Source organism: Stegostoma tigrinum, chromosome 10, assembly GCF_030684315.1.
Source record: "Stegostoma tigrinum isolate sSteTig4 chromosome 10, sSteTig4.hap1, whole genome shotgun sequence".
Lineage (NCBI taxonomy): Eukaryota > Metazoa > Chordata > Chondrichthyes > Orectolobiformes > Stegostomatidae > Stegostoma > Stegostoma tigrinum.
The window spans coordinates 42,688,768-42,716,698 of record NC_081363.1 but is presented as its reverse complement, the minus strand read 5'-3'; the positions used below and the strand labels follow the sequence as shown (position 1 = coordinate 42,716,698).

Below are 27,931 nucleotides of genomic sequence, written 5' to 3'. Positions count from 1 at the left end.
AACACAATTTTATATCAAAGTTGTTGGAAGAGGATATAATACATCTTTATGAATATGTCAGTAGCTGGAGATGCAAAATTTGTGCAACCATTCATGCAGGCATTGTCATCTGTACACGTAGGTAGGTCACATGCATCAAAACGAAACAAAATCTTGAAGAGATAAAGTTTAACAAAAACTTAAATAAGCTTCGGTTGCTTTTTTGCTGGCTCATGAAAATAGAATTTATACAAGAGTGAAATATCATGCGTGGAAATTAGATTGGAGGGCAAAGAAAGGCAGATGAATAACCCAGTGCGATAAAACTGAAAATTAAAATGGATATATCGGCTTGTGATATAGTTTAATGCAAACTCATCACAGAAATTTCTGGGCCACACATTTCACACAAGAAACTGATAATAACACATTCACACACAAGCATCAGATTTATCCTTTCCAGTCTTATCCTGAGTCACATATCCTGGGTCACATCAAAGTTTCTGCACCTGATTTAATGCATCACCTTAAAGCCCTGTTTCAATATTGCACAGTGCACTCTACCCTGTACACCTTAGTCAGACAAAAAGAAAGAAGATAGCAATTCCATTGTAAACAATATAAATCTAACAAAACAATAAATCTGCCATCATTGCAAATAATTTCAGTTTACAATTATGGAATAAGACAGATACCCAGGCCAGTAAGTCAAGACAAAATCTCTCATTTTTGCTTTATACTTCGAAAAGAATGGCAGAAAATCCCCAGTAGTGAATGGGTTTATTTTTGCTTGGAAATACTTGTCAAGTTTCCATTGAACGCAGCTCTCAAATAAATGAAAAAGACATAATTCAAAACAGAAGAACCCTGAATAAGGCAAATAGTGTCAAAAGATTTCAGGTTATCTTGCAATTCTGTACTGGTTAAAAATAATTTGACAGATTTGTAAAAGTATACAAATTCAAGGTAAAATTGAGCTTGTGTTAATTTTTAATTAGATACGCCCACTTTCATGCACTGCAGCAAGTCATTTTAAAGCACGTGCCCTGCAGCATATTAAGCATCAAGCAATATGGAATTAAAATCTTTCAGATGATACATAGCCATTATTTACTTGCCGATTGAAATAATTGAAAATAACAGGGTTAGGGAAAATTAATTAGGAAACCAGTACTTGCAGATACCCCATTTTAAAAAAAAGTTGACGTGACAGTTAGGTCAATTTGGAAATGCTGCTATTTTAGATAAAATCTAGCCAAGCTTACAGTTTGAAGCTAGATGCATGCAGGCATGTGCTCTTACCCAGTGATATTTTCATCTTATGTGTCTCAGTATTAGAACGTTTTGGAGCAGACAAAGTTTCGCACCTGCTCCTGGCAGTCTTCTTCAACTGAAAACCCTTCCTTATGTCTGACAGAAGAGCATCAATAATACATCCCTCCTCTTGTTTTATTGATGATTTATGAACTATAAAACAAAGTGGTCACAATTTACTACAGCTTCAATACTAAAATCAATTCACAAATTTAGACAAGACATAAACATCTTTGAGTCAAGTGAAAACTAGTAATAATGGAGAAACTTGACACATAGTACAGCTTAAATCAACATTTTGTCAGATGCAAACTGGATTACAATCTCATCATGGTTTATTTTACATTAAGATGGAGTTTATAAGCAATTCCACAATGCATCTGCTCTTAATACAAGTTTAGTAAATAAACACGATCCATTTAAGAAAACATTGGTAAATTCATTTAAAATCACCAAGTTTTTCTTCAATTCAAGACAGAACTCCTTTATATGATTCACACTTACTAACTTGTCCATTTTCTCCTTTTTGTCTTTTAGCTTCTTCTTCTTCTTGAAGCTTTTGTTTTCTCTTCTCTGCTTTTGCAATCTGCTCTTTTCTGAGCTTATTTTCCTTTAAGCATGAGAAAAAAATGTTACTCATTTTTCAACACCAACACAGAAACAATGAGGCCGGCTAAAACAATTGCTCACAGATCCACAACGTGACAGTTCAACAGGACAGTGGGGATCTTTCCTAAGGCACGTCACTCTTTCATTCAAGGTACTTAGACAGTCTTGCATAGCAATGGTGCAATGTCTTCTAGTACGTACAAAGGCTTTTGCAACTGACAGTCATCACATGAGTAATCTTCAGTGTCAATGATGGCCGTTCTTCCATTTATACATGGGATGTCATAGGCTGGGCCAGCATTTACTGCCTATTCCTAACAGCCTTTGATGAGGTGGTGGGCTGCCTTCTTGAACTGCTGCAGTCCATTTGATACAGGGGCACCCACAAAGCTGTTAATGAAGGGACTTCCAGAGTTTTGACAAGGTGATACCGAAGACACAGAGGGTCTGGGCCTGAAACATCAGCTTTTCTGCTCCTCTGATGCTGCTTGGCCTGCTGTGTTCATTTAGCTCTACACCTTGTTATCATCGAAGGAATGGGGATGTGTTTCGAACTCTGGATACAGTAAGTGGCATGGAGGGGAACATGCAAGTGGTATACATTGCCATGTATGAACTGCTCTTGTTCTTTTGGGTAGTAGTGGTCCTAGTTTGGGGGTTGGCAGTTGAGTGGGCAGCCTGCTTTTGGCTCAAGCTAGTCTCTTACAATGAGCAACAAATACACACAGGTTTGAGATGTAAAGTATCTGCCAGGCTAACATCATTAAACATTTGCTATTTGTAGTTGCATACACTAAAAAAAGGGTATACTCCTGTTGCGAAAAGTTTATTTAGTATCCATTTTTAATCATTTTAAAGTTTACTGTGAGATGTCAGTTTACAATATTTGAAATTAAGGTCTTTAACACAAAACATGCAACAGACTTTATGTTGCGAATTGTGTTTCTTTGGGGGTTTGGATTTTAAAAGAGGAGCTGATTGATGTTGGTCAGTTCTGTCTCTGTATTTTCTTTGAAAAACAGGTTGAGAATTCATTTGGAACAGTGACCTAATTGCATAATTTCCAAGAAAACACGTCACTGTCATGAAGTGCCTCGGAGAACCCCTGCCATGTTAATGAATGCACATCCTACTTAGTTTGCAATAGGCCTGAAAGTCAATAGATTTAATTTCTTTTAGCTTAGGGGAACCCGTCATCATAGCTGAAGTACCTTAGTTCGATGAACCTTATAAGCCAGGGGAAATTGGATAGAAAACTTCAAGTTTTTAGAACTGATAAAGTCCAGGTCATTCGAATTGAAAGCCAGTAAATCTGTAAGAGTATCATGATATTGTTCCCACAATCCAAAGGAGAGAAACACGGGAAACAGTTGAGTAAAAACTTAATTAGACAAGACAGGAGTGAAATTTCTCAGACTGGGGTATCTGTAAAAGGACAGCAAAACTTGGTTTTGCCATTTGTATCAAGATCAGTGGTATATAAATACAGTTATAGTTGCATTTTTATCTCTCTTTTGCATGGTAAAATTGTGTTGTAAAGGAACATCTACAGTTTTGTGTGGATATGTTTCAGTGACTAACCAACTGCAAAAATTAAAGATATCAGATCAGGTTTTGTTTTAGGATTTTACACATCCAGTACTATCAGATGGGATTGTAACAGATGTATATTGAAGTTATGCAGAATTACCTTCATGGCCTTAAGGAAACAATCTCTGAAAGTTCTGATGGTTAGAAATAGTTCCTCTAGTGACAATTTACTAATATCATCACAGAAGTACTCGGCCAGTTTCTTTCTCTCTGCCTCAACATCTTCCAGAAGTTCCTTCAGTTTAATTGTTTCAGACAAACTTTCCTGAAATCATAGTTTCAAAAAAGAAGTTAAAATATCACAATAGGCAGCTGAAAAGCTCAATTATTTACAGTTGATGTTGTACTTGCCTGGATAGGTTTATCAAACAGTAATTTTATATCATCTGCTGATGACTTGACTTTACTACCAATCATCTTGAGGCGCTCTAAGACGTTGACTGTATCTGATTGAAGCGAATCCACGCTCAGGCTGCCAGTAAACATAATCTCCAAGTTATAAAAATTGGGGGGGGGGGGGGGGTCGGTCAACAATTAACAATGCAATATTGATAGATGGGATAGTTAAGACAGGGAAAAGAAGCAATGGCATATATTTTAACAACATGGTAATCTTAGCTATTGTTTTATCTCAGCTAATTTTCTTTTCTGGCCTTTTACTCCAACCCATGCTTCTAGGAGACAGTCTGGATTCTACCCTTTGGAAAGACATGCCAGAAGGAATATCAACGATAGAAGTAAATTTTCCCTTAATCAGATGGAAAATCCTCACAGACCTCATTTTACTCATAGGCTAGCTGAGATTGAGATTTGAACTTGGACCTTTTTAGCAGACCTCAAAGTTTGCAATTTTTGACAAGATTTTGGATTCCTAAAGGAGTAATGTTAATTATCCTCAAACTGTAGCTCCAAGACTTTTCTAATTAGTATAAAAATCAAACAGCAATTAGTAGATGTCAGATAGTCAAAAGTCACTTTGCCTTAATAATATAATGCAACAATTTTTGTTCAGTTCTGCTGGTGGGCCTTGATTCTTGTGTTAGAAAGAGTTTGCTTTTAAAGTTTTGTTTAATAAGGGGAGGTCGTGCCTGACAAACCTGTTAGAATTCTTTGAAGAGGTAACAAGTATGTTAGACCAGGGAAACCCTGTAGATGTTATCTATCTAGATTTCCAAAAGGCCTTTGATACAGTGCCTCACGGGAGGCTGCTGAGCAAGGTGAGGGCCCATGGTGTTCGAGGTGAGCTACTGGCTTGGATTGAGGATTGGCTGTCTGACAGAAGGCAGAGAGTTGGGATAAAAGGCTCTTTTTTGGAATGGCAACTGGTGACGAGTGGTGTCCTGCAGGGTTCAGTGCTGGGGCTGCAGCTGTTCACCTTATATATTAATGATCTGGATGAAGGGACTGGGGGCATTCTGGCGAAGTTTGCCAATGATACGAAGATAGGTGGACAGGCAGGTAGTACTGAGGAGGTGGGAAAGCTGCAGAAAGATTTAGACAGTTTAGGAGAGTGGTCCAGGAAATGGCTGATGAATTTCAATGTGAGTAAATGTGAAGTTTTGCACTTTGGAAAAAAGAATACAGGCATGGACTATTTTCTAAATGGTGAGAAAATTCGCAAAGCACAAGTACAAAGGGATCTGGGAGTGTTGGTCCAGGATTCTCTAAAGGTTAACTTGCAGGTATAGTCCGTAATTAAGAAAGTGAATGTAATGTTGTCGTTTATCTCAAGAGGGTTGGAACATAAAAGCAGCGATGTGCTTCTGAGGCTTTATAAAGCTCTAGTTAGGCCCCATTTAGAATACTGTGTCCAATTTTGGGCCCCACACCTCAGGAAGGACATTCTAGCCCTGGAGCGTGTCCAGCGGAGATTCACATGGATGATCCCTGGAATGGTAGGTTTAACGTATGATGAACGGCTAAGGATCCTGGGATTATACTTATTAGAGTTTAGAAGGTTGAGGGGAGATCTAATAGAAACTTATAAGATAATGTATGGTTTAGAAGGGGTGGGCGCTAGGAAGTTGTTTCTGTTAGGTGGGGAGACTAGGACCCGTGGGCACAGTCTTAAAATTAGAGGGGGTAAATTTAAAACTGAAATGAGATGACATTTCTTCAGCCAGAGAGTGGTGGGCTTGTGGAATTCATTACCATGGAGTGCAGTGGAGGCCGGGACGTTGGATGCCTTCAAGGCAGAGATCGACAAATTCTTGATCTCAGAAAGAATCAAGGTCTACCGGGAGAGTGCAGGGAAGTGGAGTTGAAACGCCCATCAGCCATGATTTAAATGGCGGAGTGGACTTGATGGGCCGAATGGCGTTACTTCCAGTCCTGTGTCTTATGGTCTTAAATAAAATTGTCACTTCAGACACTATTTAAGAGAACACCACTGTTAAAGTTAGACAGCTAGCAAAAAAATTACTGATGGTCTTCTTACCCTCCTGCTTTCGAAATATTTTTTAGGTCTTCAGGAAGATGCAGAAGATCTGGGTGGGACTTTTCAATCTCCTATAATATGTCGAAAAAAAGTCAAAACACATTTAGATACTACCTAACATAAAAACAAAGATGGCAAATTTTAAAAGATATCACACCTCTATTGTATGATGGAGCAATGTAATCCTCGATCGGTTTGCTTTTGTTTCAGTTAGTTTTAGTAGAGTGTTGATTTTAAATCCATCTGCATTTCCTGTGTGACTGCCCTGATGAAAGACAAAGAAAACACAAGATACACATTTAAATATTTACACAAATGTAATAAAAAGTTATTTGTGCAAACAACTGTCGTAGATTTTGAATAGTCAAGAGACGGCTCTAATTTTGTACATCTTTTGCAACCCTTGTTCCTCACAACAATGTTTTCTTATTGTCTATTGGAAATAGTATACAAAAAAAAAATTAAAATTTGCAAAAGTTTATTTTCACAATAGCAATCTCTAGCAGTGTAACATAATAACGTATTAATTACTTTTTGAAAATTTTTTAACAGTTCTAGCTTCCTAGAAGACACTGTGTAAACCTGTCCATTGAATACGTACATAGTTAAGGAAGTTTCCAATTTTAAGAATCAAGTCACAGAAGAGGGGTAGTCTCTTGGCAGAACGAAGATCTGGTCAAAAGCAGAAAACAATTACGGCATAAAAATTTCAGCCTGCTAACATGAATTTGGTGATTATAAGATTAGATGAGATTAGATTCCCTACAGTGTGGAAACAGGCCCTTCAGCCCAATGAGTCCACACCGATCCATGGAGCATGCCACCCAGACCCGTCCCCCTATAACCCACACACCCCTGAACATTATGGGTAATTTAGCATGGCCAATCCACCTAGCCTGCACATCTTTGGATTGTGGGAGGAAACCGGAGCACCCGGAGAAAACCCACGCAGACATGGGGAGAATGTGCAAACTCCACACAGACAGTTACTCAAGGCTGGATTCGAACGCAGGTCCCTGGCGCTGTGAGGCTGCAGTGCTAACCGCTGAGCCACTGTGTGGCCCAATTGTATTTGACTAGAGATCTTTAAAGTCACATGAGGATGATGCATTAAGCAAAGCTATTACAGAAATTTAAAAGAATGAATAATGCTTTTGTTTGGACTTTTTTTTTACATTGTGCTCACAAACATTTGTTGGCTCTCAGTTGGAAAATATCTAGATTATTTACTTCACCTCCTTGCTGTTGGGTTGCTCTGTGGCTTGAAACTCCCCATTTCCTCCAGTCTAAATTCCTTCAATGATCTCACAGGGCTAGATACTGCAGGTCCTTACAGGAAATGTTTTCGAGTGGGTGGGCACATATAAGGAGAGCACACAGTCTGCCATCTTTCTAACCTAGCAGTGGCATATGTAAATCAACAATTAAAATGGTCAATTAAGCATACCCAGTGTTAGCATGGGCAGGTGGTGGAATTGGGATTCCAATTTTTAAAATAAGTTCATAAAATGGCAGAAACCTAGAACACTACTGTCTTTAGGAGATGCCCATGTGCACTGGGGCATCCCCTGAAGTTAGGAGCCACCTTCATACTTAGACACCTGCCTTTGCAAAACCCACCACCATCTCTGACCCTCCCAGATACTCTCAGATTTACCTCAGTCCAGGTTTCATTGGATCACTCATGGGTCTGCTTGCAGTAGCGGCATTGCCCACTACTGAGCTGTGGAGCTGCTCATACTGCTGGCGTTGTCTGGCAAACAGACTACCAGATCTAGCAACAGCACACCAGGACATGACTTTCCTCCCATGGAGGTGTAGAACTTCTACAATGAGACAATTTAGTCCACTGCAGTATGGTTGCAGACAGACTTCCAATAGGCATTTCAGCTTCCAGCTGCCAAATTAAGATCTGAAATTTCCTTCATAGGCCTCTGTAGATTTCTCAATTGCTTTAAGAGGGTCACCTAGACTTTGCACTTTGAAGATGACTTTGATGACCTGTCTTACTATCTCCTCATGTAGTTTGATACCAACATGTTTGGTACACCATCCTGCGCAGTACCTTATGGTACTTTGCTTTGTAAAATGGGTTATAAATGCTAGCTCTTGTTCTGTAGCAGGGCATTATATAGTTACATCATTACAAGACAAAAATATTGACACAAACTCAACCACTATAAACACATGTCTCTGTTCTGTAAACATTCATATCTGCTTTTAAAAGTGACTGTAACAGCACTGAGGTCTTAATGTATTTAACTGTTTGATTAGAAGTGTATTGGTTAAATTGAAAGAACATCACATTTACTGAACAAAAAGTAACTGGACAGATAATGGTGTTGAAATCACTCAAACAAAATCTAAGATATTTGTGTCATACTGGAGATGGCAGAGAGTATTTTAATTTTATACAATTTTGCATCCTTCAAATGGAGGATGGCCATGAGCAGGTGAATGGGCAACAGGCAAAATATGGCACTAATGTTGCTGCCAGTATTTCATTGTATAGCATCAATATCAGAATGCTGGTCAGATGCTTGTTGTGTTCTGAACTTTAAACACTCATTCTGAAAGCACCATATTTACCATTAACATTTACCTTGACAAGCAGTTTTAATTAGTTCTGCTTTTGGTTGGAGCAGCTGAAGGGTAACAGTAGCCTCTTCACACAGTAACATGCAATCAATCCTCAGCTGGTAGCTGTTGAAGAACGAGGCAAAGAAATAAATAAACAAACAAAAATAACTCAATTAAGGCTGCAGAACTTGACAGCATTTGTAGAAAATTAACATGTTTCAGGCAAATGAGCGGTCGGGATCTACTTTTGCATCTCATCATTGAACAGTTAATACGAGGCTCACAGAGCAAAAAAAAATCCTGGTTAAGTATTACAATAATAAAAGATACTAAAAATGCCAAGAATGGAGCGAGTGAATTGCTTGAACCAGGAAAACATCACACCATTTAAAGTGGCTGGCCCAGAATATACAAAATAGAATACAAAATATGAATTTGGCTCATTCTTCTGGTGGAAATCAGTGCAAAAAAGGCCTTAGGGAAATATCTTCTGAACTGGATTGGAGAGATTCCTAGATTTTTGGCAAAAAATATGCTTGATTTGTGCACTTTACACATGCTGCTGTTCAATATGAAGGGAGGAGTATATCAATATTTTCCCAAAATAATTAGATTCTCATTAAGACTAAGCCAATAACAATACTCCCATTCCTTTGCATCACTATACTTAACATTTGGTCTCATGTAGGTGAGGTACTTTAGTGCTTGTATGCTAGAAACAGTTACAACTGCAGATAGAACCTGACATTTATGATCCAAAGAATACATCTTGTATACAAAATAAATCAGTCAAAGTAGTGATCAAGTTAACTATGATTTAATTATTCCTTTGAGTTTGATGTCTAACTTCCAAGCTTAGTACATTAGCAGCTAATAACAGACTGTTTTAGCACTGGTAATCTAGTTTATGTCCACATTCTCTAGTGATTTATATAACAATTGTGGAAGAGGTATTAGTTGTTATTCGCAAACTTTCATCAAACAATCTACACTTGTTAAATTCTATTGGGATGAAAAGTAATTACCAGGAAGAGTGTTGCCATTCACTATTTCTAGAAAAAAATCATGAAGAGGATCTTATTTACAGGCATGCAATTTTACTGGAAATATATTCGCTGAAATACTTGCCTATTCAGTGTGAGTTAAAAAAGGGCAGAGGTTCAAAGAAGGATTTTAAAACTAACTTAGGTGTTAACTTATTTCAAAATAAAAATTCAATTCTTTCATCTTTACCAGTACAGTGTTGGCTAATTCTTATTTATTCATTCCTGGGACACTCTCTTATTCTTGTCACTTTTTTCAGAGTCTTAGAATCATAGAATCCCTAGTGTGGAAGCAGGCCATACAGCCCATCAAGCCCACACAGACACTCCGAAAAGCATCTCAAACAGACCCACCCTGCTACCATATCCATGTATAACCCCTGCCTTTCCTATGGCTAATCCACCTAAATGGCACATCCACGGGCATTATGGGCAATTTAGCATGGCCAATCCACTAAACCGGCACGTCTTTAGGTTTCTTTCATTCAATTTTCTGCCAAACTACTGCAGTACTTTGAATATTAAAACTCGCTTTTAAAATCAGTAGGAACTCTAAATCAAAATGTACAACTTGACTGTGAGAATTATTTCCCACCTATGAGCTGCGGTAGCGTTTCTGAATGGATAATTTTGAATGAGTCAACCAGCAAATATAACTTGTATCTGAGAAAAACGTGCATAACAATGCTCAGTTACAAAGTGATACCAGTAATACTTACCAAGGAATATCAAGGAGAAGAAGGTAGAAGTGATCAGCACTTGCTAATTTTTCTTTTTCTCCACTGTAAGCCTTTATGTTTTCTATCTGCACATGGAATGAATGTTAAAGAAATCTGAATTAGTCTGAAAATGTCTGAAAATGTCTGAACTAATACTGACCAACTTGATTTTTAAATCTGGTATTCATTGCATTGTCAACTCACTTCATGATTCTCTGGCATTAGTTTCTGGAGTTGCTTTAGATTCTCTACATCGAATTTAGATCGGTCCCCTTGCCTGATCATGTCTGTCACTTCTTCATCAGAACTAATAGCATTGAAAAATTAAACATTAATCATATTTTTTTCTGATAAAGAAAGCAATCAAAACAACCAAATTCAGAGCAAACCAGGGAAGCAGCTTTTTACATTATACAGAGCTTGCTCTGTTTCGATGAAAACATCCGATTTCCAAATACATAATTAATATAAAACAAAGAACTGCGGATGCTGGAGGACTGAAATAAAAACAAAGGAAATTGCTGGTGAAACTCACTCAGTCTGGCAGCATCTGTGGGAAGAAAGCAGAATTAATGATCAAGTTTGGTGAATCTGATGAAGAATCACTAGACTTGAAACATTAACTCTGTTTTCTTCCCATAGATGCTACCAGACCAGTAAACATAATTAATACTCAGCTATGGAGAATCTGCACTCAGTGGTGTAAGCTAAATAAATTTCCTTCTTTTAAAACTTGCTTTGTTGAGTCCTATTTCTAAGGCTTTATAACAGCCAACTGGAACAAAAAACCAATAATTAGCTGTAAAGGAAATAGTTTGCTGGCTCTGACTGACGTGCTGGCTTATTCTGCAATCATAAAGAGGACAATTAGCCTATCAAATCTCATTGCCCGAGGAAGGGAGTAAACAGAAGGCCATTTGCATCTTTGATGTGGGATTCATTATTGGGCCTCTTTCAGTCTGGACCTGTTGCAACCAAAACAAGGGTGGTGATGGTGATCTGGAGGTACACTCCAACTTAAAAGGGCTAATGAGGCAGAATAAGAATACTTTATGTACCCTTCATTGCAAGGAGCAGCATTTTGCTAAAATTGAAAATTAAGTAAAGCATGGGCTGATGCTTAAGGTCCCCTTTCTCTAAACAAAAGGCTGGAACAAATGGTTCAAGTGCAGGAGTTGGCCATTTACCCTCAAAATTTTCCTGCAGGACCACAAGATGTAGATGCAGAAATAGACTATACAGCCCATTGAGTCTGGTCCACCAATTAATGGAAGTATGGCTGATTTGATAATTCTCAATCCCGTGTTCTGCCTTTCCCCCATAGCCCTCAATTCTTCTACTGGTTAAAAATCTGTCTATTTCAGCCTTGAATATAACTAAAGAACTCAGGCTCAAAAGCTCTCGGTGTTTAAACGCTCATCTGAAAGAAGAATTCCTTCCTCATCTCTGTCTTAAGTATGCGACTCTTCTTCTGAGATTATGTCCTGTGGTTCTCGACTGCCCCACAAGGGGAAACAACCTCTCCACATCAACCATGTGAAGTCCTCCAAAGAATTTTATATATTTCAATAAGGCCACCTCTTATTCTTCTATATTCCACTGAATACAGGTCAAATCTAACCAACATCTCCTGAGGAGGCAGACCCTCCTTTCCTTTCCTTAGTAAACAGGCCGAAAACTGATATGATAGCACAATGGTAATTTTATTGAACTAACAGAATCCAAGCTCAAATTGCACTGCAGAAACTTGAGAATTGAGTTTTCTTTAAAAAAAGCCTGAAAGTATAAAGATGATTTCTGTAAAAATAGCCATGGACTTTATAGAGTAATATATGGGATGGAGCAAATCTGCCATCTTTACTCAGTCTAACCTATAAGTCACTCCATTCTCAATAATTGCAAGGAGTGTTAAATGTCCTCTGTTACAACGGAATAGTTCGCCAGGTTAACTCAAACTGCTGCCAATGGTTTAAGAAGGTTGCCCAAACCATTCGCGGGTCATTCACTGATTGGCAATAAATGCCAGACTCTCTGATCTAAAGAATGAATTTCAGAAATTGACATTAAATGATAAGTTACCAGTTGATAAGCAAATAACTGAAGCAACAATAGTTATTGTTTTAAAAAACTGACACATGAAAAGCACATGAACATGAAATAATTTGGGTACATCAACTGATTGGAGCAAATGGAGCAAGTGCCAGCAATCTTGAAGTGCGGTATAAGTGTTTCATATTTTACAAATGCCCACATAAACTATATGCAAACATAATCTACTTAAATGTATCTCACCATTTGAACTGCTTTAAAAATATGTTTAAGTTAAGGCTTTTCCTGGAGTCTAGAAATGTGATCTGGGATGAGAAGAAAATAAGATCAAATGAGTTTATATGTAAAGAATTGCTTGTGTTTAAAAGACTGCTTTCATTCAATGGAACTTGCCTCTTTCTGCTCCTTTTTGCAAACAGTTTGTTCTTTCTGTTTTGGTTCTGACACTGGAAAACTGAAGAGTTGCTCAATACTGGCATAATCAAGATCGAAATGTTCTTCACTATTTTTTGGGATGGATGACCATAAGGAATTTCTCTCTGCAGAAAAGAAAGAATGGAGAAAGAAACCACATTCATTAAAAGCTAAGAGATGTGGACAATACGCTACTTCTTATATTTTCTATTTACACTTTCTTCATGCTATTTAAAATTCCCTGACCAAGATAACAATTGATGGATTTGCTACGATGGGAGCTCCAGTCAGCTATTACCAAATAAGCCACAAAGCCATCCCTATTTGGTTGTCTTCCCTTTACAGACAACAGACACTTTCTTTAGAAATTCCCTGAACCGCATGTATTGATCATCATTCATAAGGTACATCTGACGGGTCATATGGGAGGATAAACTATATCAGTGTGGCTGGAGTTGTGGTTTGAGGTTCTCTTTAGTTGGCATACAGAACAATAAACAGACTGGGATAATGTTTGAACTTCCTAGTCATTGCCAGGCAAATTCTGTGTCAAATGATAATGGTAAAACATAAAATAAGCTACACTCTGTCAATGTAATACATTGATTCTTTTCTCTGCAGTACATTGGAAAATTTCAATTATTCACATAAATGGACTACTGAATGAAATTACTCATTGCATCATCGCATTCAAAATTGAAACTGTGGACGTATGAAGCTAAACCCTAAAAAAAAACTCTAGAAAGGTAAACTTCAAATGTTCAGTGGTCATGCTAAGAGGTAAAAACAAAGTTGCTAGAAAAGCTGAGTGACAAATCTGGTAATGGCTGGGGTGGAGGGGGATGGACAATGGATGCTCTCATAAAACATTCCGCAGGGAAGGCTAATGCACACTTCCACAGAGTGCAGATCAGCAGTGCTCAAAGCAAACAGCAATAACATTTCTAGGGACTTTAAGAACATCAGGTAAATTCACAAATCTCACAGAGGGAATTGAAGAAAACAGAAGGTATACTGCTGCGGAGAATACATAATCAGAGATATATGGTTTAGAAGGGGTAGACGCTAGGAAGTTGTTTCCGTTAGGCGGTGAGACTAGGACCTGTGGACACAGCCTTAAAATTAGAGGGGGTAAATTTAAAACTGAAGTGAGACGACATTTCTTCAGCCAGAGAGTGGAGGGCTTGTGGAATTCATTGCCACGGAGTGCAGTGGAGGCTGGGACGTTGGATGCCTTCAAAGCAGAGATCGACAAATTCTTGATCTCAGAAGGAATCAAGGGCTACGGGGAGAGTGCAGGGAAGTGGTGTTGAAATGCCCATCAGCCATGATTTAAATGGAGGAGTGGGCTTGATGGGTCGAATGGCCTTACTTCCACTCCTATGTCTTATGGTCTTCTGATCTTATATAAAGAACTAATGCAGAAGTTGGTTATAACATTGACTTGTTTATGGTTTTCAAAGGGTTATAATATTATATAATTAAAGCCTAAAGGTCCCATTTGGAATTGAAAATGGGATAATAAACATGTTAATAACTATTGCTGGGCAGTTTTAAAAATCAGGGAAGAATTCAATCTTATATCTAATTTCAAAAATAGTACGGGTACTCTGAGACTTATGTGTTACTGAAGCCAAAGGAACTAAAGGGGATTGAGGGGAAGAAACCAAGAAAACTCGAAAGTATTGCAGCCCCAGATTTAAGAGAGATTTGTTGCATTTGAGACATCAATAAAGATCAAAAATAACAAATGGACAAAGGTAGCTCACTGAAGAAAACTTACATCTTGCAATTCAAACACAGTAGCCCAGCTCAACCTTTAAATACGAATGAAGTTAATAACCGCAAGATGGAAAAAAATAAACTATATGATGATAACCTAATAAAATGACAGCTAACGTAGATTCAGGGATATACATCAGCCCAGACTTATTTCCTTCTGGAAGTGACATTTCACACTAACAGGGATGGTGAAAAGTAGTATGTGATAGTGTTAGAAGGCCCAAACCTTCTTATTTCCACCTAATCCATAAATGCGATGCATAGGACTCCACTTCGTCACTCAGACTAGAATCGTTAGGCTTTAACCACACAAAAATGGGTTGGATAGCATTGTGTCAAAAGTTACAACTTTTGATTTTATTTTGAAAAGGATTTTAATCTGCACACTGCCTGGTTTACTGAAATTGGCCAGGGGAAAGACAGTTGACTCATTGCTAGAAGCCAGGTTGGCTATTCAAATATTTTAATGAATCTTGGAGACCCCTGATAATTCCTGTGAACCAACGCTTGTGGGCTTTCTCCGGCCTCTAGATCCCTGACAGCTGTAGTGAAGCAGGGTTCAGGGAGAAGGTAAGGGTCTTTACCAGATGGCTTGTGACTGCACTTCCTCCAATCTACCAGTCAAATTCTGCCGCAACAGACCCTCAGGGTCAGCAATCAGACTATCTTCTTGGGATCGGAATTCCCTTCATCTTTTCCAGACCAAACAACCATATCTCAGGATCCATAACCAGATTCCCTTTCCCACAGGGTCACAATCTGATTTGGTCTTCCCACTTGCTCCAAATATGCCTGAAAGCCAATCCTGTCAATCAGGCTGATTTCTGGATGGGAAGCTTAGCAAGGATGTAAAATGTTCACATTGGGGTTAATACTCCACAACAACTGAAAAAACCTGGATTCCTGTCTGAAATGCAACACTTCCATCCCTCCCCAACTTTGGTAAGGCGTTCCTGTTGTTACTTTCCAAGACATGCATACATCAAACTGTAGATGCTAATGCAGCTTGGCACTGGATTCAAGACTCATCTACAGATTACGTGACATTAGGAGCAATATTTTTCAACTTCATGGCCCACAAATTCCAAATAGAATTAATCAAATTGGAAGAAATAAAAAATGCAAATGGTAAAATGTTGCTTCATAGGTCAGATTTACAGGTTTTGCAGGTTTCTCATCAGTCATTGTCAACATCTAAAAAACCTTCGGTAAAATACAACTCGAAAGGAAGAGGCCTCAGCAATAGGAAGGTGTGACAGTGGAATATCATTTGGTTGAAGGGATGAAGCACTACATGACGCTTTTGAGAGTAATTTTGAAACATTGAGTGAAGAACCGTGGAATCTGAGCTGGAGCCCTGCCTATTCCTGACACATTCACCTAGATTCTCAACTACATTGCAAGGCAGTAAAATTTACAACAGGTAGCAAATGGAGGGAGAAAGAAAGACTGAATGGATGGGACAGAATATCCCAATAGGAAGATTTGTAAAGACTCAAGAGGTTTTAATTAATTGATAGCTTACCAGACCTAACAGTGCAAAGGAGAAGTATACAAAGCAAATTTAAAGAGTATTATTAAAAAGTCAGTTGAAGTTGGAAAGTGCTGTGCATAGGCTGAAGCTGAGGAGACAATGGCATAGTAGCATTGCCACTGAACTAGTAGGCAAATGTTCTGGGAGAACAGGTTCAAAATCTATTACAGCAGCTGGAGAAATTTCAAGGCACCATTACGATCAACTATTGTTGTAAAATGTCCTAAGGCTCACTAACATCCTTTAGGCAAGGAAGGCATCTATCCTTACTTGTTCTGGCCTGTGTGTGACTCCAAATCCACAGCAATGTGGCTGACTCGAAATCATCCTCTAAAACAGTCTAGCATGCCAATTAGGTCAAGGATAATTAAGGAAAGGCAAGAAATCCCTACAACCTGTGAAAGAGACAAACAAATCTGAAAGTACAATGGGTTACTGCAACAGAAAAGTACGTGGGCGCTTCCATGCTGGGAGAATGATTCAGGAAGGAAAACTGGGCAGAGGATGGAATGGATACACTGTCACAAGTTTCATAATCACCATGGGATAGAACAAAGGATGGCCTTTGTCAGGAAGGGTTGTCAAAAACAGGATACTGGGCTTAATTAAAATATAGCCAGGCCTTCCTGGGATAGGAATACATTAGGGCTAGTATCTTGTGATGACACAATAAAGTTGGATTGGTTTCTGCCACCACCTTTAGAGAATTTCTTCAAGTGGTAACATAATCAGCACTGCTTTCCTGCTCATTTCAGTCTTACCTCTATTTATAGTGTATCTACTACCCTTTAAGGTTGCACTAAAATTTATTTCTGTGAACGCTACACATACCTGAAGCCATCCTTGAAGGGATTTTCTGCCAGTTCAGCTTTTTCATCCGTAATGTTGGGCGGTGAACTTGTCGCTTAGGTGGAGCATATGAACCTAACAGATTGCCAGCTTGGAGTGGCACGATGGGCGCATCAGGAATAAATGCCCCTGGTGGTGGAGGAATGCCACCAAGAAAAGGTGGGGGTGGGGGAGGGGGAGGGGGACCGCCAGTACCAGGAAGAGGTGGGGGTGGGGGAGGGCATGGTGGTCCACTGGCACCAGGGAGAGGCGGGGGTGGGGGAGGGGGTGGTGGTCCACCAGCACCAGGAAGAGGTGGGGGAGGGGGAGGAGGAGGGACACCACCAGCACCAGGGAGGGATGGGGGTAGGGGAGGAGGAGGGGGAGGAGGGACACCACCAGCACCAGGGAGAGGTGGGGGAGGAGGAGGAGGAGGGACACCACCAGCACCAGGGAGAGGTGGGGGAGGTGGGGGAGGAGGGGGAGGAGGGACACCACCAGCACCAGGGAGAGGTAGGGCCGGTGGAAGTTCACTGGTAGTGCCTGGAAGAGGAGGTGCAAGTGGTGTGCAGGGCTGAGGAGGTATCTGGTTAGCTGGAAGGGTGGCTGGATCTGATGAGTTTATGGCAGTTGATGTCATGGGCTCAGACATTTCTGTCTGTATACCTCTATCAACGGCTTTTTTATTAGCATTTTGTCTCACCAACTGATCTTTTCCTAATTTCTTAACTACAAGTTTTTCCATAATAGGGCCAACATCCTTTTCTTCATTTGCTGTAAAGAAAGAGAAATGAACTGGATTAATATTTAACCATGTTGCAATTATGTTGTGAAACCATTTTAGGGTTGGTCAATCATTTAAAATTTTATATTTAAAATAAGTTGATTTTTAAAAATAAAGTTTCTTCTTCACTTCCTAAAGGCATCGACTCATAGTAGGATTTAAATTAACAAAGGTCAGCTGCTCTCTGTTATTACATCAATGTGGTAAGTTGCCATGTATGAATATAGTAAGAGAATAGCTGACTAGGTGCTTTCCAAGGGGAGAGTGATTATGGTCATCAGGAGTATGAAGAACCTGCTAGTTTCCATCTCGCCCTGGACCAGGATCAGGAAAGTGGTTGGGGCTGCTCTAATCATTACTCTAGAAAAGATCAATTCTTACAAAGAATCAAAATCAGAACTATCCTGACTGGAAAGTTTAGTAGCACTCGGGGTGCTGCAGTTAACTATTTTGTCATGGGGACAGCACCACGTGTTATGTCAAACACAGAAATCTTCACACCATGGAAGGAAGCGAGTTATCCCACTGTATCAACGGCATTTGACAAAGAGTTACCCACTTCAATTTCATCTTCTACCTTGATCTGCAGTGCACATCCAAGAGTTTTCTTAAAATATGATGAAGGTTTCTTTCTCCACAACACATTCGACAGAGTGGGTTCTAATTCTTCATGACTCTTTAGGCAAAATAATTACTCCTCAAATCCCCTTGAGGTCTTCTACCAATTACTTTAAATTAATCTCCCCTGGTTATCATTAATCTCTCTGCTAAGTGATATATGTCCCACTTAGCCAATCTAACCGGTGGCAGTTAAAATCAAAGATAATGGGAACTGCAGATGCTGGAGAATTCCAAGATAATAAAATGTGAGGCTGGATGAACACAGCAGGCCAAGCAGCATCTCAGGAGCAGAAAAGCTGACGTTTCGGGCCTAGACCCTTCAAAGCTTAGATCTTTCCCCCTCACCCCTTCATTGTGATCTTTTAAATGTGTAAGAATTAAATTTTTTTTCAAATACTGTGGAAAAAAAATACTCCCTTACTGTCATCAGCGATTAGAATGGCTCTATTCACCAAGATTTCCAATGCTTCCCAGAGCAGGGCACTGTTAGATGGCTCCAGCTGCAGAAGCCCCTGCAGAATTGACAGCAGCTGAGTAGACACTGGTGAGGTGCTCACCTGGAATTAAACATTAAATAAAATCATAGAAAGTAAGCATCAAGGAAAGGCATTTCAACACATTGTGCTATACCAGAAATACCAATGCACATTCCAATTTTGTGTTCTTAAAAGTTGTGCTTGATTGGTCTTCATATACTTACGTGTCATTACACATGCCATTGGAGACAATCTTTCACTTTTCATCCACTTAAAACTATTCGTGATTTTGATTTTGATTACACTTGCACTTAAATTTCTGCTGCTCCAGTGAATACAGCTATGGTATTGTTAATGTTTCTCATGAGAAATTAATCATTTCATCATTGGTCTTGTCCGAGTAGAATCAACCATTGCTTTACGCAACTGGAAGCAACCAATCTCACTTTAAATACAACAAACCTTTTACTATCCAGCACTTACGGAACCAGGAGTGTGCTGGTTGATCAAACATTCGGGATAATCAACAGGTCCACACAATGTAAAGATACACACTAAATAATAGAAATGCAATGCAGGGAGTGTACACATCATTGTTACACATTATTTATACAGTAAATACAAATGACTTAAATAGTAGCGCAACTTTGCTTTCAATAAAACTTGCTGGCAAACAGCCCTTTCAATTCCACCCTCAATTGACAACTTGGGCATCACAGTAGATCACAGTATTTGAGGAGAAATTGATGCGAAATTAAATCAACTATCGGTGTTTTACGTGGCCATCCAATTGAACAACAAGCATACTTGCACTGAAATAAAAACTACAATAATTGGACAGAATAATTCTGTAAACTTTGTGGTATGAGGTATATAACTTCTGCCAGAGTGCTAGCTCATAAGGTGCCGGTTAAAACAAAGTTTGCTCTTATATTCATGTGCACCCCAAGATCACTTCTTCTTATGGCCATTCAGAACACTCTTATTTAAAGCAAGGTTGTTTCTATAAGACTCAAGGTAAAATAAAACTTGCAAACCCTGGACTCTATTGTTCAGGTTTACCAGCAGCTCTGATAACCAGTGCATTTGTATTTCTTACTAATTCATTTTTCCTATTTGAGTGAGTGTTGTAGATAAGTAATTACTTTTGCTTCACTGATACACCATAAATCAGATCCATTAGCGTCGGCCACAGAGAATATTTTGGAAATGTGGAATTAAATTGCAAGTGAGCCCCCAAGGCTATACAGTACACATCTGTTTAGCCTTAAAAAGAAAAGACTTGTGGCTTCCACGTTCAAAAGTATATGTTTACCCATTTCTCTTCTCAGGTCAAAGTGGTATATTTATTTTTAAATTCCAGCAGTAGCAACCAGAACCAGGAATGCAAAAAAAAGTAAGAGACCTTTAGTTCAATGCAGACAAAGAAAACTTCTTTTGTCAGAGGGTTATTAGCTTGTGGTATTCTAGCAGACCAAGGCCTGATCCCATCCGTAATTCATATTTCTGTACACAGTACAGAGTAATCAGCGCGACCATAAATTTGAGAAGGTCAGAAATCACAGGACACCAGTTGTCCACCCCAAACCAACACCGGCACCTCCACATCATAAATTTGAGAGGCTACTTCATAACGCCCTAGAAGTAGGTTTTTAATTTGTAAAGGTGTTATATATCAGCAGGCAAATATTTCACTAAGTGGCTATATTAGAGGATCCGCAAAACAGTGAAGAATTATAGTACAAATCACTCTAATTTTGTTGGGAGGTAATAAATAGTTGATTGTCATTGATGCTATTTCACAGTTCTCAACAATAAGCTACAAATGAAAATAAGAAGATGTACACGCTGGCTTGTGTATTCAAAACGAGGGATCACAGTTTTAACGATACAGGGTAGAACCAGTTAGGACAGAGATGAGGAGAAGTTTCTATATGCAGAGACTGGTAAGCCTGTGGAATTCACTGTCAGAGAAAGAGGTTGAAGCCCAAGTACTGAATGTTTTTCAGAAGGAGTCAGTTATAGTTCTCAGGGCTAAATGAATCAAAGGAAATGGTGTGAAAGCAAGAACAGGGTACAGAGTTGGATGACTAGCCATGATTATATTGCATGGTGAAGTAGAGTCAAAGGGTTAAATGTTCTATGCATTTCTGATTTTCTCTGCTTCTATGCTTAACTTCACATAGTGCTGTATCCTGTAACTTATGGCACCAGTCTCTACAGATTATAACATGATGTTCAGAAATGGATGGTGAGTGACAGCTGTAACTAGTAGGACAAATGCCACAGAGAGCCAGGAAATGACCATTTCCAACGAGAGAATCTGACCATCACCCCTTGATCTTCAGTGACATTAGCATCACTGAATTCCCCGCTATCAATATCTTGTTGGTTACCATTGACCAAAATTTGAACTGGACTGGCCATATAAATACTTCAGCTACCGGCGCTGGTCAGATGTTAGGAATCCTGCAGTAAGTAACTTGCATCCTGACTCCCCAAAGCTTGTCCACCATCTACAAGGCTGAACGGCCTACTCCAGCTTCTACGTTTCCAAGTCAGGAGTGTGATGGAATACTCTCCACTTGCCTGGATGAGTGCAGCTCCAACAACACTCAAGGAACTTGACACCATCCAGGACATCCACCAACATTCACTCCATTCAAAAATGATGCTCAGTAGCAGCAATTTGTACCATCTACAAACAAAGTTCCTCAGACAGCATCCTCCAATCCCACGATGAATATCATCTAGAAAGTCAAGGGCAGCAGGCCACGCACCATCCTAAGTTGGAAATACTTCTTAACGACCCTTCAATTGTGCTGAGTCAAAATCCTGGAATTCCCTCTCTAACAGCATTGTCAGTTTACTTACAGCAAATGGGTTGCAACTTTCAAGAGGTTAGCTTGCCACCATCTTCTCCAGGGCACCTACAGAAAGATAACAAATGCTGGCCTGGCCAGCAATGCCCACATCCCATGAATGAACAGGAAGTGGGGACCGGGATGCTAACTTTAAAAAAGAATAAATAAAATGGTATCACCTTATGCCATTTTATAATTAGGAACAAAAACAGAATTTGCTGCAAAAGCTCCGCAGGTCTGGTAGTGTCTGCGAAGAAAGAATCAAAATTAATGTTTCAGGTCCGGTGACACAGTTCTGAGGAAGGGCTACCGGACCCTAAACATTAACTCTGATTCTTTCTTCACAGATACTGCCAGACCTGCTGAGCTTTTCCAGCAACTTCTGTTTTTGTTCCTTTTTTTACAGCATCCGCACTGTTTTTAGCCACTTTATAATTACCTTGGCTACGAATGTCCTATTCTGACAATTCTTTAATCTAGAATGAGGACAACCGACTTTGCCAGATTTAAAGATACATTTTAATAATGCTGTAGGACTCCAGGACAATCAAGTTGGAATTAAATGTCACTGAAAGACATTTCACTTGTCCTAACAACGGAAATAGTAAAACAGTTTGTATCTTTAAAAAAAAATCCGCAGTAAACCAAATTCTCACCTTATTAAACAATGCTGTAAATACTGCCTGGTGACTGGTCATATCAATACCACCATAGAGTCTCATTAATTCTTCATCATCATCTTCTTTAGCTTCCTCAAACGTGAGACATTGGACCAACAGATCCTCCTCATCTTTTTCCCTGAAATAATGCATAACCATACTGATTACTTTTTATGCAGTTCCTTCAAACAAAACATTACCATTGTCAGATAATGCCATCCTGTGGCTTAAGCAGGATAGTAAAGCAACGTGAGGATTAAACAAATATTGTTCATTTATCATTTCAAAAATACAAAATCACAGTTGAAATTACACAATGATTAATGGGTTGCGATTAGCACAGTTGAAGCCAAATTCAAGAATCATGAAACAAAATTTGTTCAAAAAATTATACAATCTGCATGACTAACTCATACCTTAGTAATGGCAGTAAGTCCAACAGGTGGAGACCTAAAAACAAATAATTGTTTAAAATTATTTGGTGTAGAACAAACACAATCCAAGTGATTCAACCAATATGGTTTGGGTCATGGTAGGATTTGAAATTACTGTTTTTCAACAATACTTATGTGAAGCCATGCCCAGCTTGAAAGTGCAAATTACAAGCCAAGAAAACAGTGATTTAATATTTGGCTTTGCTTTGGAGTAACCAATTTAGTTAAAGGAAGAATAAAAGAACCTAAAACTAAAGCTAATATTTATTTTGTAGTTTTTTTATTTTGAGCAAACAGTTACTTTTCTGCACAGAAAACAGTTCCAACATAGGGTGAGTAACTCAGGAAAAGCCAGACCCCAAACTTTTCAGGTGTTGTTTATCAATACAAATGTGTACATTTAACATTTAAAGTGACATTTCTCACATCTGACTGCGTGAAAAAAATGACTGGTATTGAAATAACACATTAGTTATCCACACATTTATACTTTAAGTTTTTTAAAAGCTGGCATTTAACAGTTTTGAGTTAACTGTTATATAACTCTGAATATATCACTTTAAGGGAAGTTACCAATAGAAGTCAGAGCCAAGACAATGAACTGCTTAGAATCAAAAGCATTCCTATCTGAATACCATTGGGAAACCAGTTGAGGTATAATTGCCTAATTGAGGACATCTGTCTGCTAGGTTAGGAAATGATTTAGCTACATGGTAAAGGCTCCCTTCTTAAAATCACTTAGAGTGAAGTAAATTAATTGTAACAGAAAGAAGGGTGGTTGCATTTGGTCCTATATCTGAGTAAGTTAAACATTGTCTGTCAGTGCAGGCCAAAACAATACATTGTTCTGCAAGGGATGATTTGGAGTTTTTAATATAAGTGTGCTTCAGATGATGTTGTTTTTCAGCTATCTCTGCTGTTAAGTTTAGAAAGGGAATCATTTTACAGAGGGAAAGGTATTAAAGTATTTTTATTGGAAGTGAAACATTAAATTTAAATAGGATAAATGTACTTTTGTGTTTAATCTGAGTTTTTTTAAATCTAAAAATAACTTCCAATTAATATTTTTAAAAAGCAGAAGCTTTGAGGTTTACCACATGATTGTTGTTGTTAACTCATGGAATAAAGTTTCACAATCCTTTTATTTGTTCAGTTCCAGGCTGTGATAAATTCTGCTAAGTAGTTAGAACTATATTATGTAAAATAAAATCTTGTTCTTTCTTTGCTTGTTTCTTTCTTTCTTTAATTCCATCTTTTCCCTAATTAAAAGAAAATGCATTTTTAAAAAAGTATAGTATAAAGACTTGCTTGTTATGTTACACTCCAGATCGTACTGTCAATTTTGAGTGGAAACAATTTCATGAAACCTGGGAAATTTCTAGATTCACTAAAAGCTTATTTTGAGATAATGAGCTTCTCAAAATAATTTTAATTACAGGACAACTTATTCTTTTTCCATCAAGCAGGAAGGAAAATTTTGGGGAAATAATTTTGATTTTTATATTCATTTAAAGAATGCACCAAGGGTATTCCACCTACTTTTGGAGGAATCATCTTTCAGTGACAAGGTGCTGGACCAACTTTCCCCTCTTTCCCCACCCCCATTTTTTATTACAGGTCTTCTGTCTAAAGTCAGTAAGATGTTTATTTATCATAATGAAATGGTGACTCTTCATGTTTAGCATACATGTTCCTTCTATTGTAGTTAACAGTGATTTTTGGGAAGTTGTACAGCACTATGGGTAAACCACAAGAACTACAACTACACTGACTTGTGTCAAATAGAGCCTTGTACCTATGAATTCATTCCGAAGCTCTGCACGCAACATCAGTTCCTCAGCTCCCAAAATGATTGCGTTGATGATACTCATGAGTGTTGTCATATATGGAATATTATCTGTGGTCTGAAGTTCATTCATGATAACGCTGAATCGATACTGTTGACTTTTTGCAGTCTATTGAGAAGCAAACAAAGAAAATTAAATGTTTATATAAACCAAAGTTTCCATTAATGATTGCCTTGACTATATGTGAAGAATGAGAGCTATCTACAATAGCAGTTAGCATGGGTGAGGAATAGAAGTTTGATCAGCACTCTAGGACAATGGTGTTAAAAGAGATGCAGATGGACATTGTAGACAAGGAATGAAAGGGAACAGAGAAAACGTAAGAAAGATGCGAGTTCAGGCTATGGCAGGTGTGTGTTGGGAAGGCTTGACTTGGCAAGAAGGGAGTTGAGGGGCAGTTGGATGGTTTTGATGTTCATGGTAAAGATAATCAGGACTGGCTTTTACTGCTGAAAATATGTGTGGTGGGTGATGGAGAAAGTGGAGTCAACAGAACAGTAGAGGATGGAGGTGGGACAAGACAGTCATATTTTGCTTTCCAGGACGATCAAGAGTCGGGAGTGGTATTGACAGAAAGGAATGATGGCTCTCTTTGTGATTCTGCCAGATCTGGTAAGAATAACTTTTGCAGGTATGTTCACTGTTTGTTGAAGATTACTTTCCCTTGGACTTGAGTCTACACTGGAAGATGGCCATAAAGGATAGAGTAATAATTTAAAAAAACACTTTTACTGGCATCAAAAGAGGGAGTGGGTGATTAGTTGAGCAGATTGCTCATATAAGAAGCAGTGTGGCAAATGGAAGGCAAAAGCATGGATAGTCCAATTTTGAGTAACAGGTTATTCTGATGATGTGTGCAGAAGATATTGAAAGTGGTGGAGCAATTTTTTTTTCGACTTGGTATCAAGTAGAGGTTGTTGGCAAGACCAGTGCTTACTGACCACCTCCTTGAAGATGCTGAGTTACCATGGATGACAGGACATGCTTGGCCATTTCACAGGGCTGTTAATTGTCAATGTCATGCTGTGGATCTGAAGTTGAATACAGGCAAGATCACGTGGGTTGCAGATTTCCAGTGATTTGTGCTTTTTACAGTCACCACTCCTGACGTAATCTTTTTATTGCACGTTTTGTATTTTTAACAAGAGATATCGTTATAAAATTTGATTTCATGTCTGAGTCATTAATTCAGGCCCCTCTGGATTACTAATTTGGTAAAATAACGCGTGTGTTCCAAAAGCTGGCTGGTGAGGGAAATGACACAATTATCACAAGTTTATCTGTAAATACAAACCTTCTAAATTATTGAGAACGTGTGTAAAGGTGAAGTCTGTGATAGGTTATGAGGTCTGGTGAGGGAAAACTCACCACTGTTCTCTCAGGTAATCATTAGATCCACTGGATGGAATTCAATCTGGGTGACAGTGTGGCCTACTCATTACACAGACCAATGATGGAACTATGTCTCTTAATTTAAGGAGTATTGCTCAGGGATTTCTGCTTTCCCTCCCAACAAACAACCAGAACTTGACAGGTCTCCACTGTGTTCAGTGCCATTGGGATTAGTGGTAGCTGTTGGCAATACATCCAACAGAAGACCACAATCAGAAAAGGACCCAACAATAAGTGGTGATGGTGGGATGGGCACTGCTGGCTGGCAGAGCGTGGGGGGGGGGGGGGTCTGTGGAAAAAATGACAGATGGCTCTCAGTGGGGTCCGCCTTCCTGACGCCAGGATTCGGGCATTCACTGCCTGCTCGTAAAGAATTTAACCTAGGAACCTACAAGTAAACTCAAAAGAACTTGAATTTTTGGGTTTCCCATTAGGTAATAATCCTTCCTGCCATAGTTAATACCAGTGGTGCTTGGAAGAGGCCAAGTGGGCATTAATTTCCCACTTAACAGCCTCAATTGGTGATGAGAAGTGAACTGTTCATGAGCCTTTCCTGGGCAAAAGTAGGAAGGCAGTGCATTCATTACTCCACAACAGCTAAACCGATTAAATCTGCACTGCCTTTAGCTAACGGGAGGGTACAGAGAGAAGGCATTAAAATCCATCCATTGAAAGAAAGGTTTTTTGGTTTTTTTTTTAGAAAGCCGCAATTACTGCTTGTTGCCGAATAAATGAACATTGTATAATTTAAGTTCATGAGGTTTAGGAGCAGGGTCCGCTCTGCCATTTGATCAGAGCTGATATGTTTCTCAACCCCATTCCACCATTCTCCTGGCTTTTCCCTACAACCCTAGGTTCCCTTACTAACAAAGAAACTATCTATTTCTGTCTTAAATACACTCAATGACTTGGCCTCCGTAGCCTTCTGCGGCAACGAGTTCCACAGATTCACCATCCACTGGCTGAAAAAAAAATTCCTCCTCATCTTGGCTCTAAAATGTCATCGCTTCATGCTAAGGCTGTACTCTCTGGTCCTAGTCTCTCCTACCTGTAGAAATATCTTCCCTATGTCCACTTTATCCAGGCTTCTCTTGAAGTGACTATAAAGGGACATTTCTGCATGACATTTTATTGTTACAAAATTGCTGTGCCTTCATAGTATCTTACAGTTAGTTAGCATTTAATCAGAATGCTTATAGATTTTGGAAATGGGCCAAGGGAATTAGTACTATTTAGTACCTCAGCATTGTGAAGAAAATTCACTTTGAATTTTAATTCAAATATAAAAGGTTAAGCAGCAAAGCCTTTCTAAAGAAGGGTCCTCACCTGAAATATCAACTTTCCTGCTCCTTTGATGCTGCCTGGCCTACTGTGTTCCTCCAGCTCCACACTGTGTTATCTCTGACTCCAGCATCTGCAGTTCTTACTATCTCTAATGTCTGTGACTGGCTGCTTTTTCACTAGGTTTTGTTTGGTGTCTTGTCTACTAGAATTCAAATATTGTTAAATGGAGACGTGTGTTCCTGTCCACTTGGACAGTCAAGTGATTCAATAGAAGGATAAGTTTGCTGATGAGGGTGTTCATGTGGGTGCACATAGTGTGTGGTGTAATGCCTTGAACAGTAATTTTCAAACAGAAGTAGCTTGCCTTGTAGTGTTCCAGCGCGTCCAAGGCCAGATGGTGACCTTTCGGTGAGTAGATGGATAGTGCTGCTAACAGTTCAAACACTTGTTTCTTTACCATGATATTGGCTGTGTCCAAAGCTGTGAATTACAGTTAACATGATCAGTACTTTGCACAAAAGAAACAAAAATATTTATAATTATAACCTGCTTGTTCTTGTTCGTGATCTTCCTACTCCATTTTGTTTAAAATTTGTTGGCCTGGTATTTGTAGTGGGGGGGAAAGTAGACTTGGAGATCACAAACACATGTAATTGAGAAAATCTGAAGGCAAGTCCTGATGTATGCATACA

At 38.9% G+C, this 27,931-nt stretch overlaps 1 protein-coding gene across 9 annotated transcripts in view; it reads right to left on the bottom strand.

The window, feature by feature from the left end:
• The window catches only part of LOC125455776 (inverted formin-2-like), a 56,160-nt gene that overhangs the window by 9,355 nt on the left and 18,874 nt on the right, over positions 1-27,931 (bottom strand). For all 9 annotated transcript variants that reach the window (XM_059649136.1, XM_059649134.1, XM_059649131.1 and 6 more), the window contains 18 exons: positions 27,604-27,719; positions 24,512-24,671; positions 22,699-22,732; positions 22,280-22,421; positions 18,705-18,840; positions 16,882-17,652; positions 12,714-12,859; positions 12,564-12,625; positions 10,476-10,578; positions 10,272-10,357; positions 8,532-8,632; positions 6,531-6,601; positions 6,087-6,194; positions 5,930-6,000; positions 3,844-3,964; positions 3,593-3,757; positions 1,798-1,903; positions 1,282-1,446 (listed from right to left, as the gene is read on the bottom strand). In XM_059649136.1, coding sequence (XP_059505119.1) covers positions 1,282-1,446; positions 1,798-1,903; positions 3,593-3,757; positions 3,844-3,964; positions 5,930-6,000; positions 6,087-6,194; positions 6,531-6,601; positions 8,532-8,632; positions 10,272-10,357; positions 10,476-10,578; positions 12,564-12,625; positions 12,714-12,859; positions 16,882-17,652; positions 18,705-18,840; positions 22,280-22,421; positions 22,699-22,732; positions 24,512-24,671; positions 27,604-27,719 — 2,664 coding nt within the window. The remainder of the gene's footprint in view (positions 1-1,281; positions 1,447-1,797; positions 1,904-3,592; positions 3,758-3,843; positions 3,965-5,929; positions 6,001-6,086; positions 6,195-6,530; positions 6,602-8,531; positions 8,633-10,271; positions 10,358-10,475; positions 10,579-12,563; positions 12,626-12,713; positions 12,860-16,881; positions 17,653-18,704; positions 18,841-22,279; positions 22,422-22,698; positions 22,733-24,511; positions 24,672-27,603; positions 27,720-27,931) is intronic.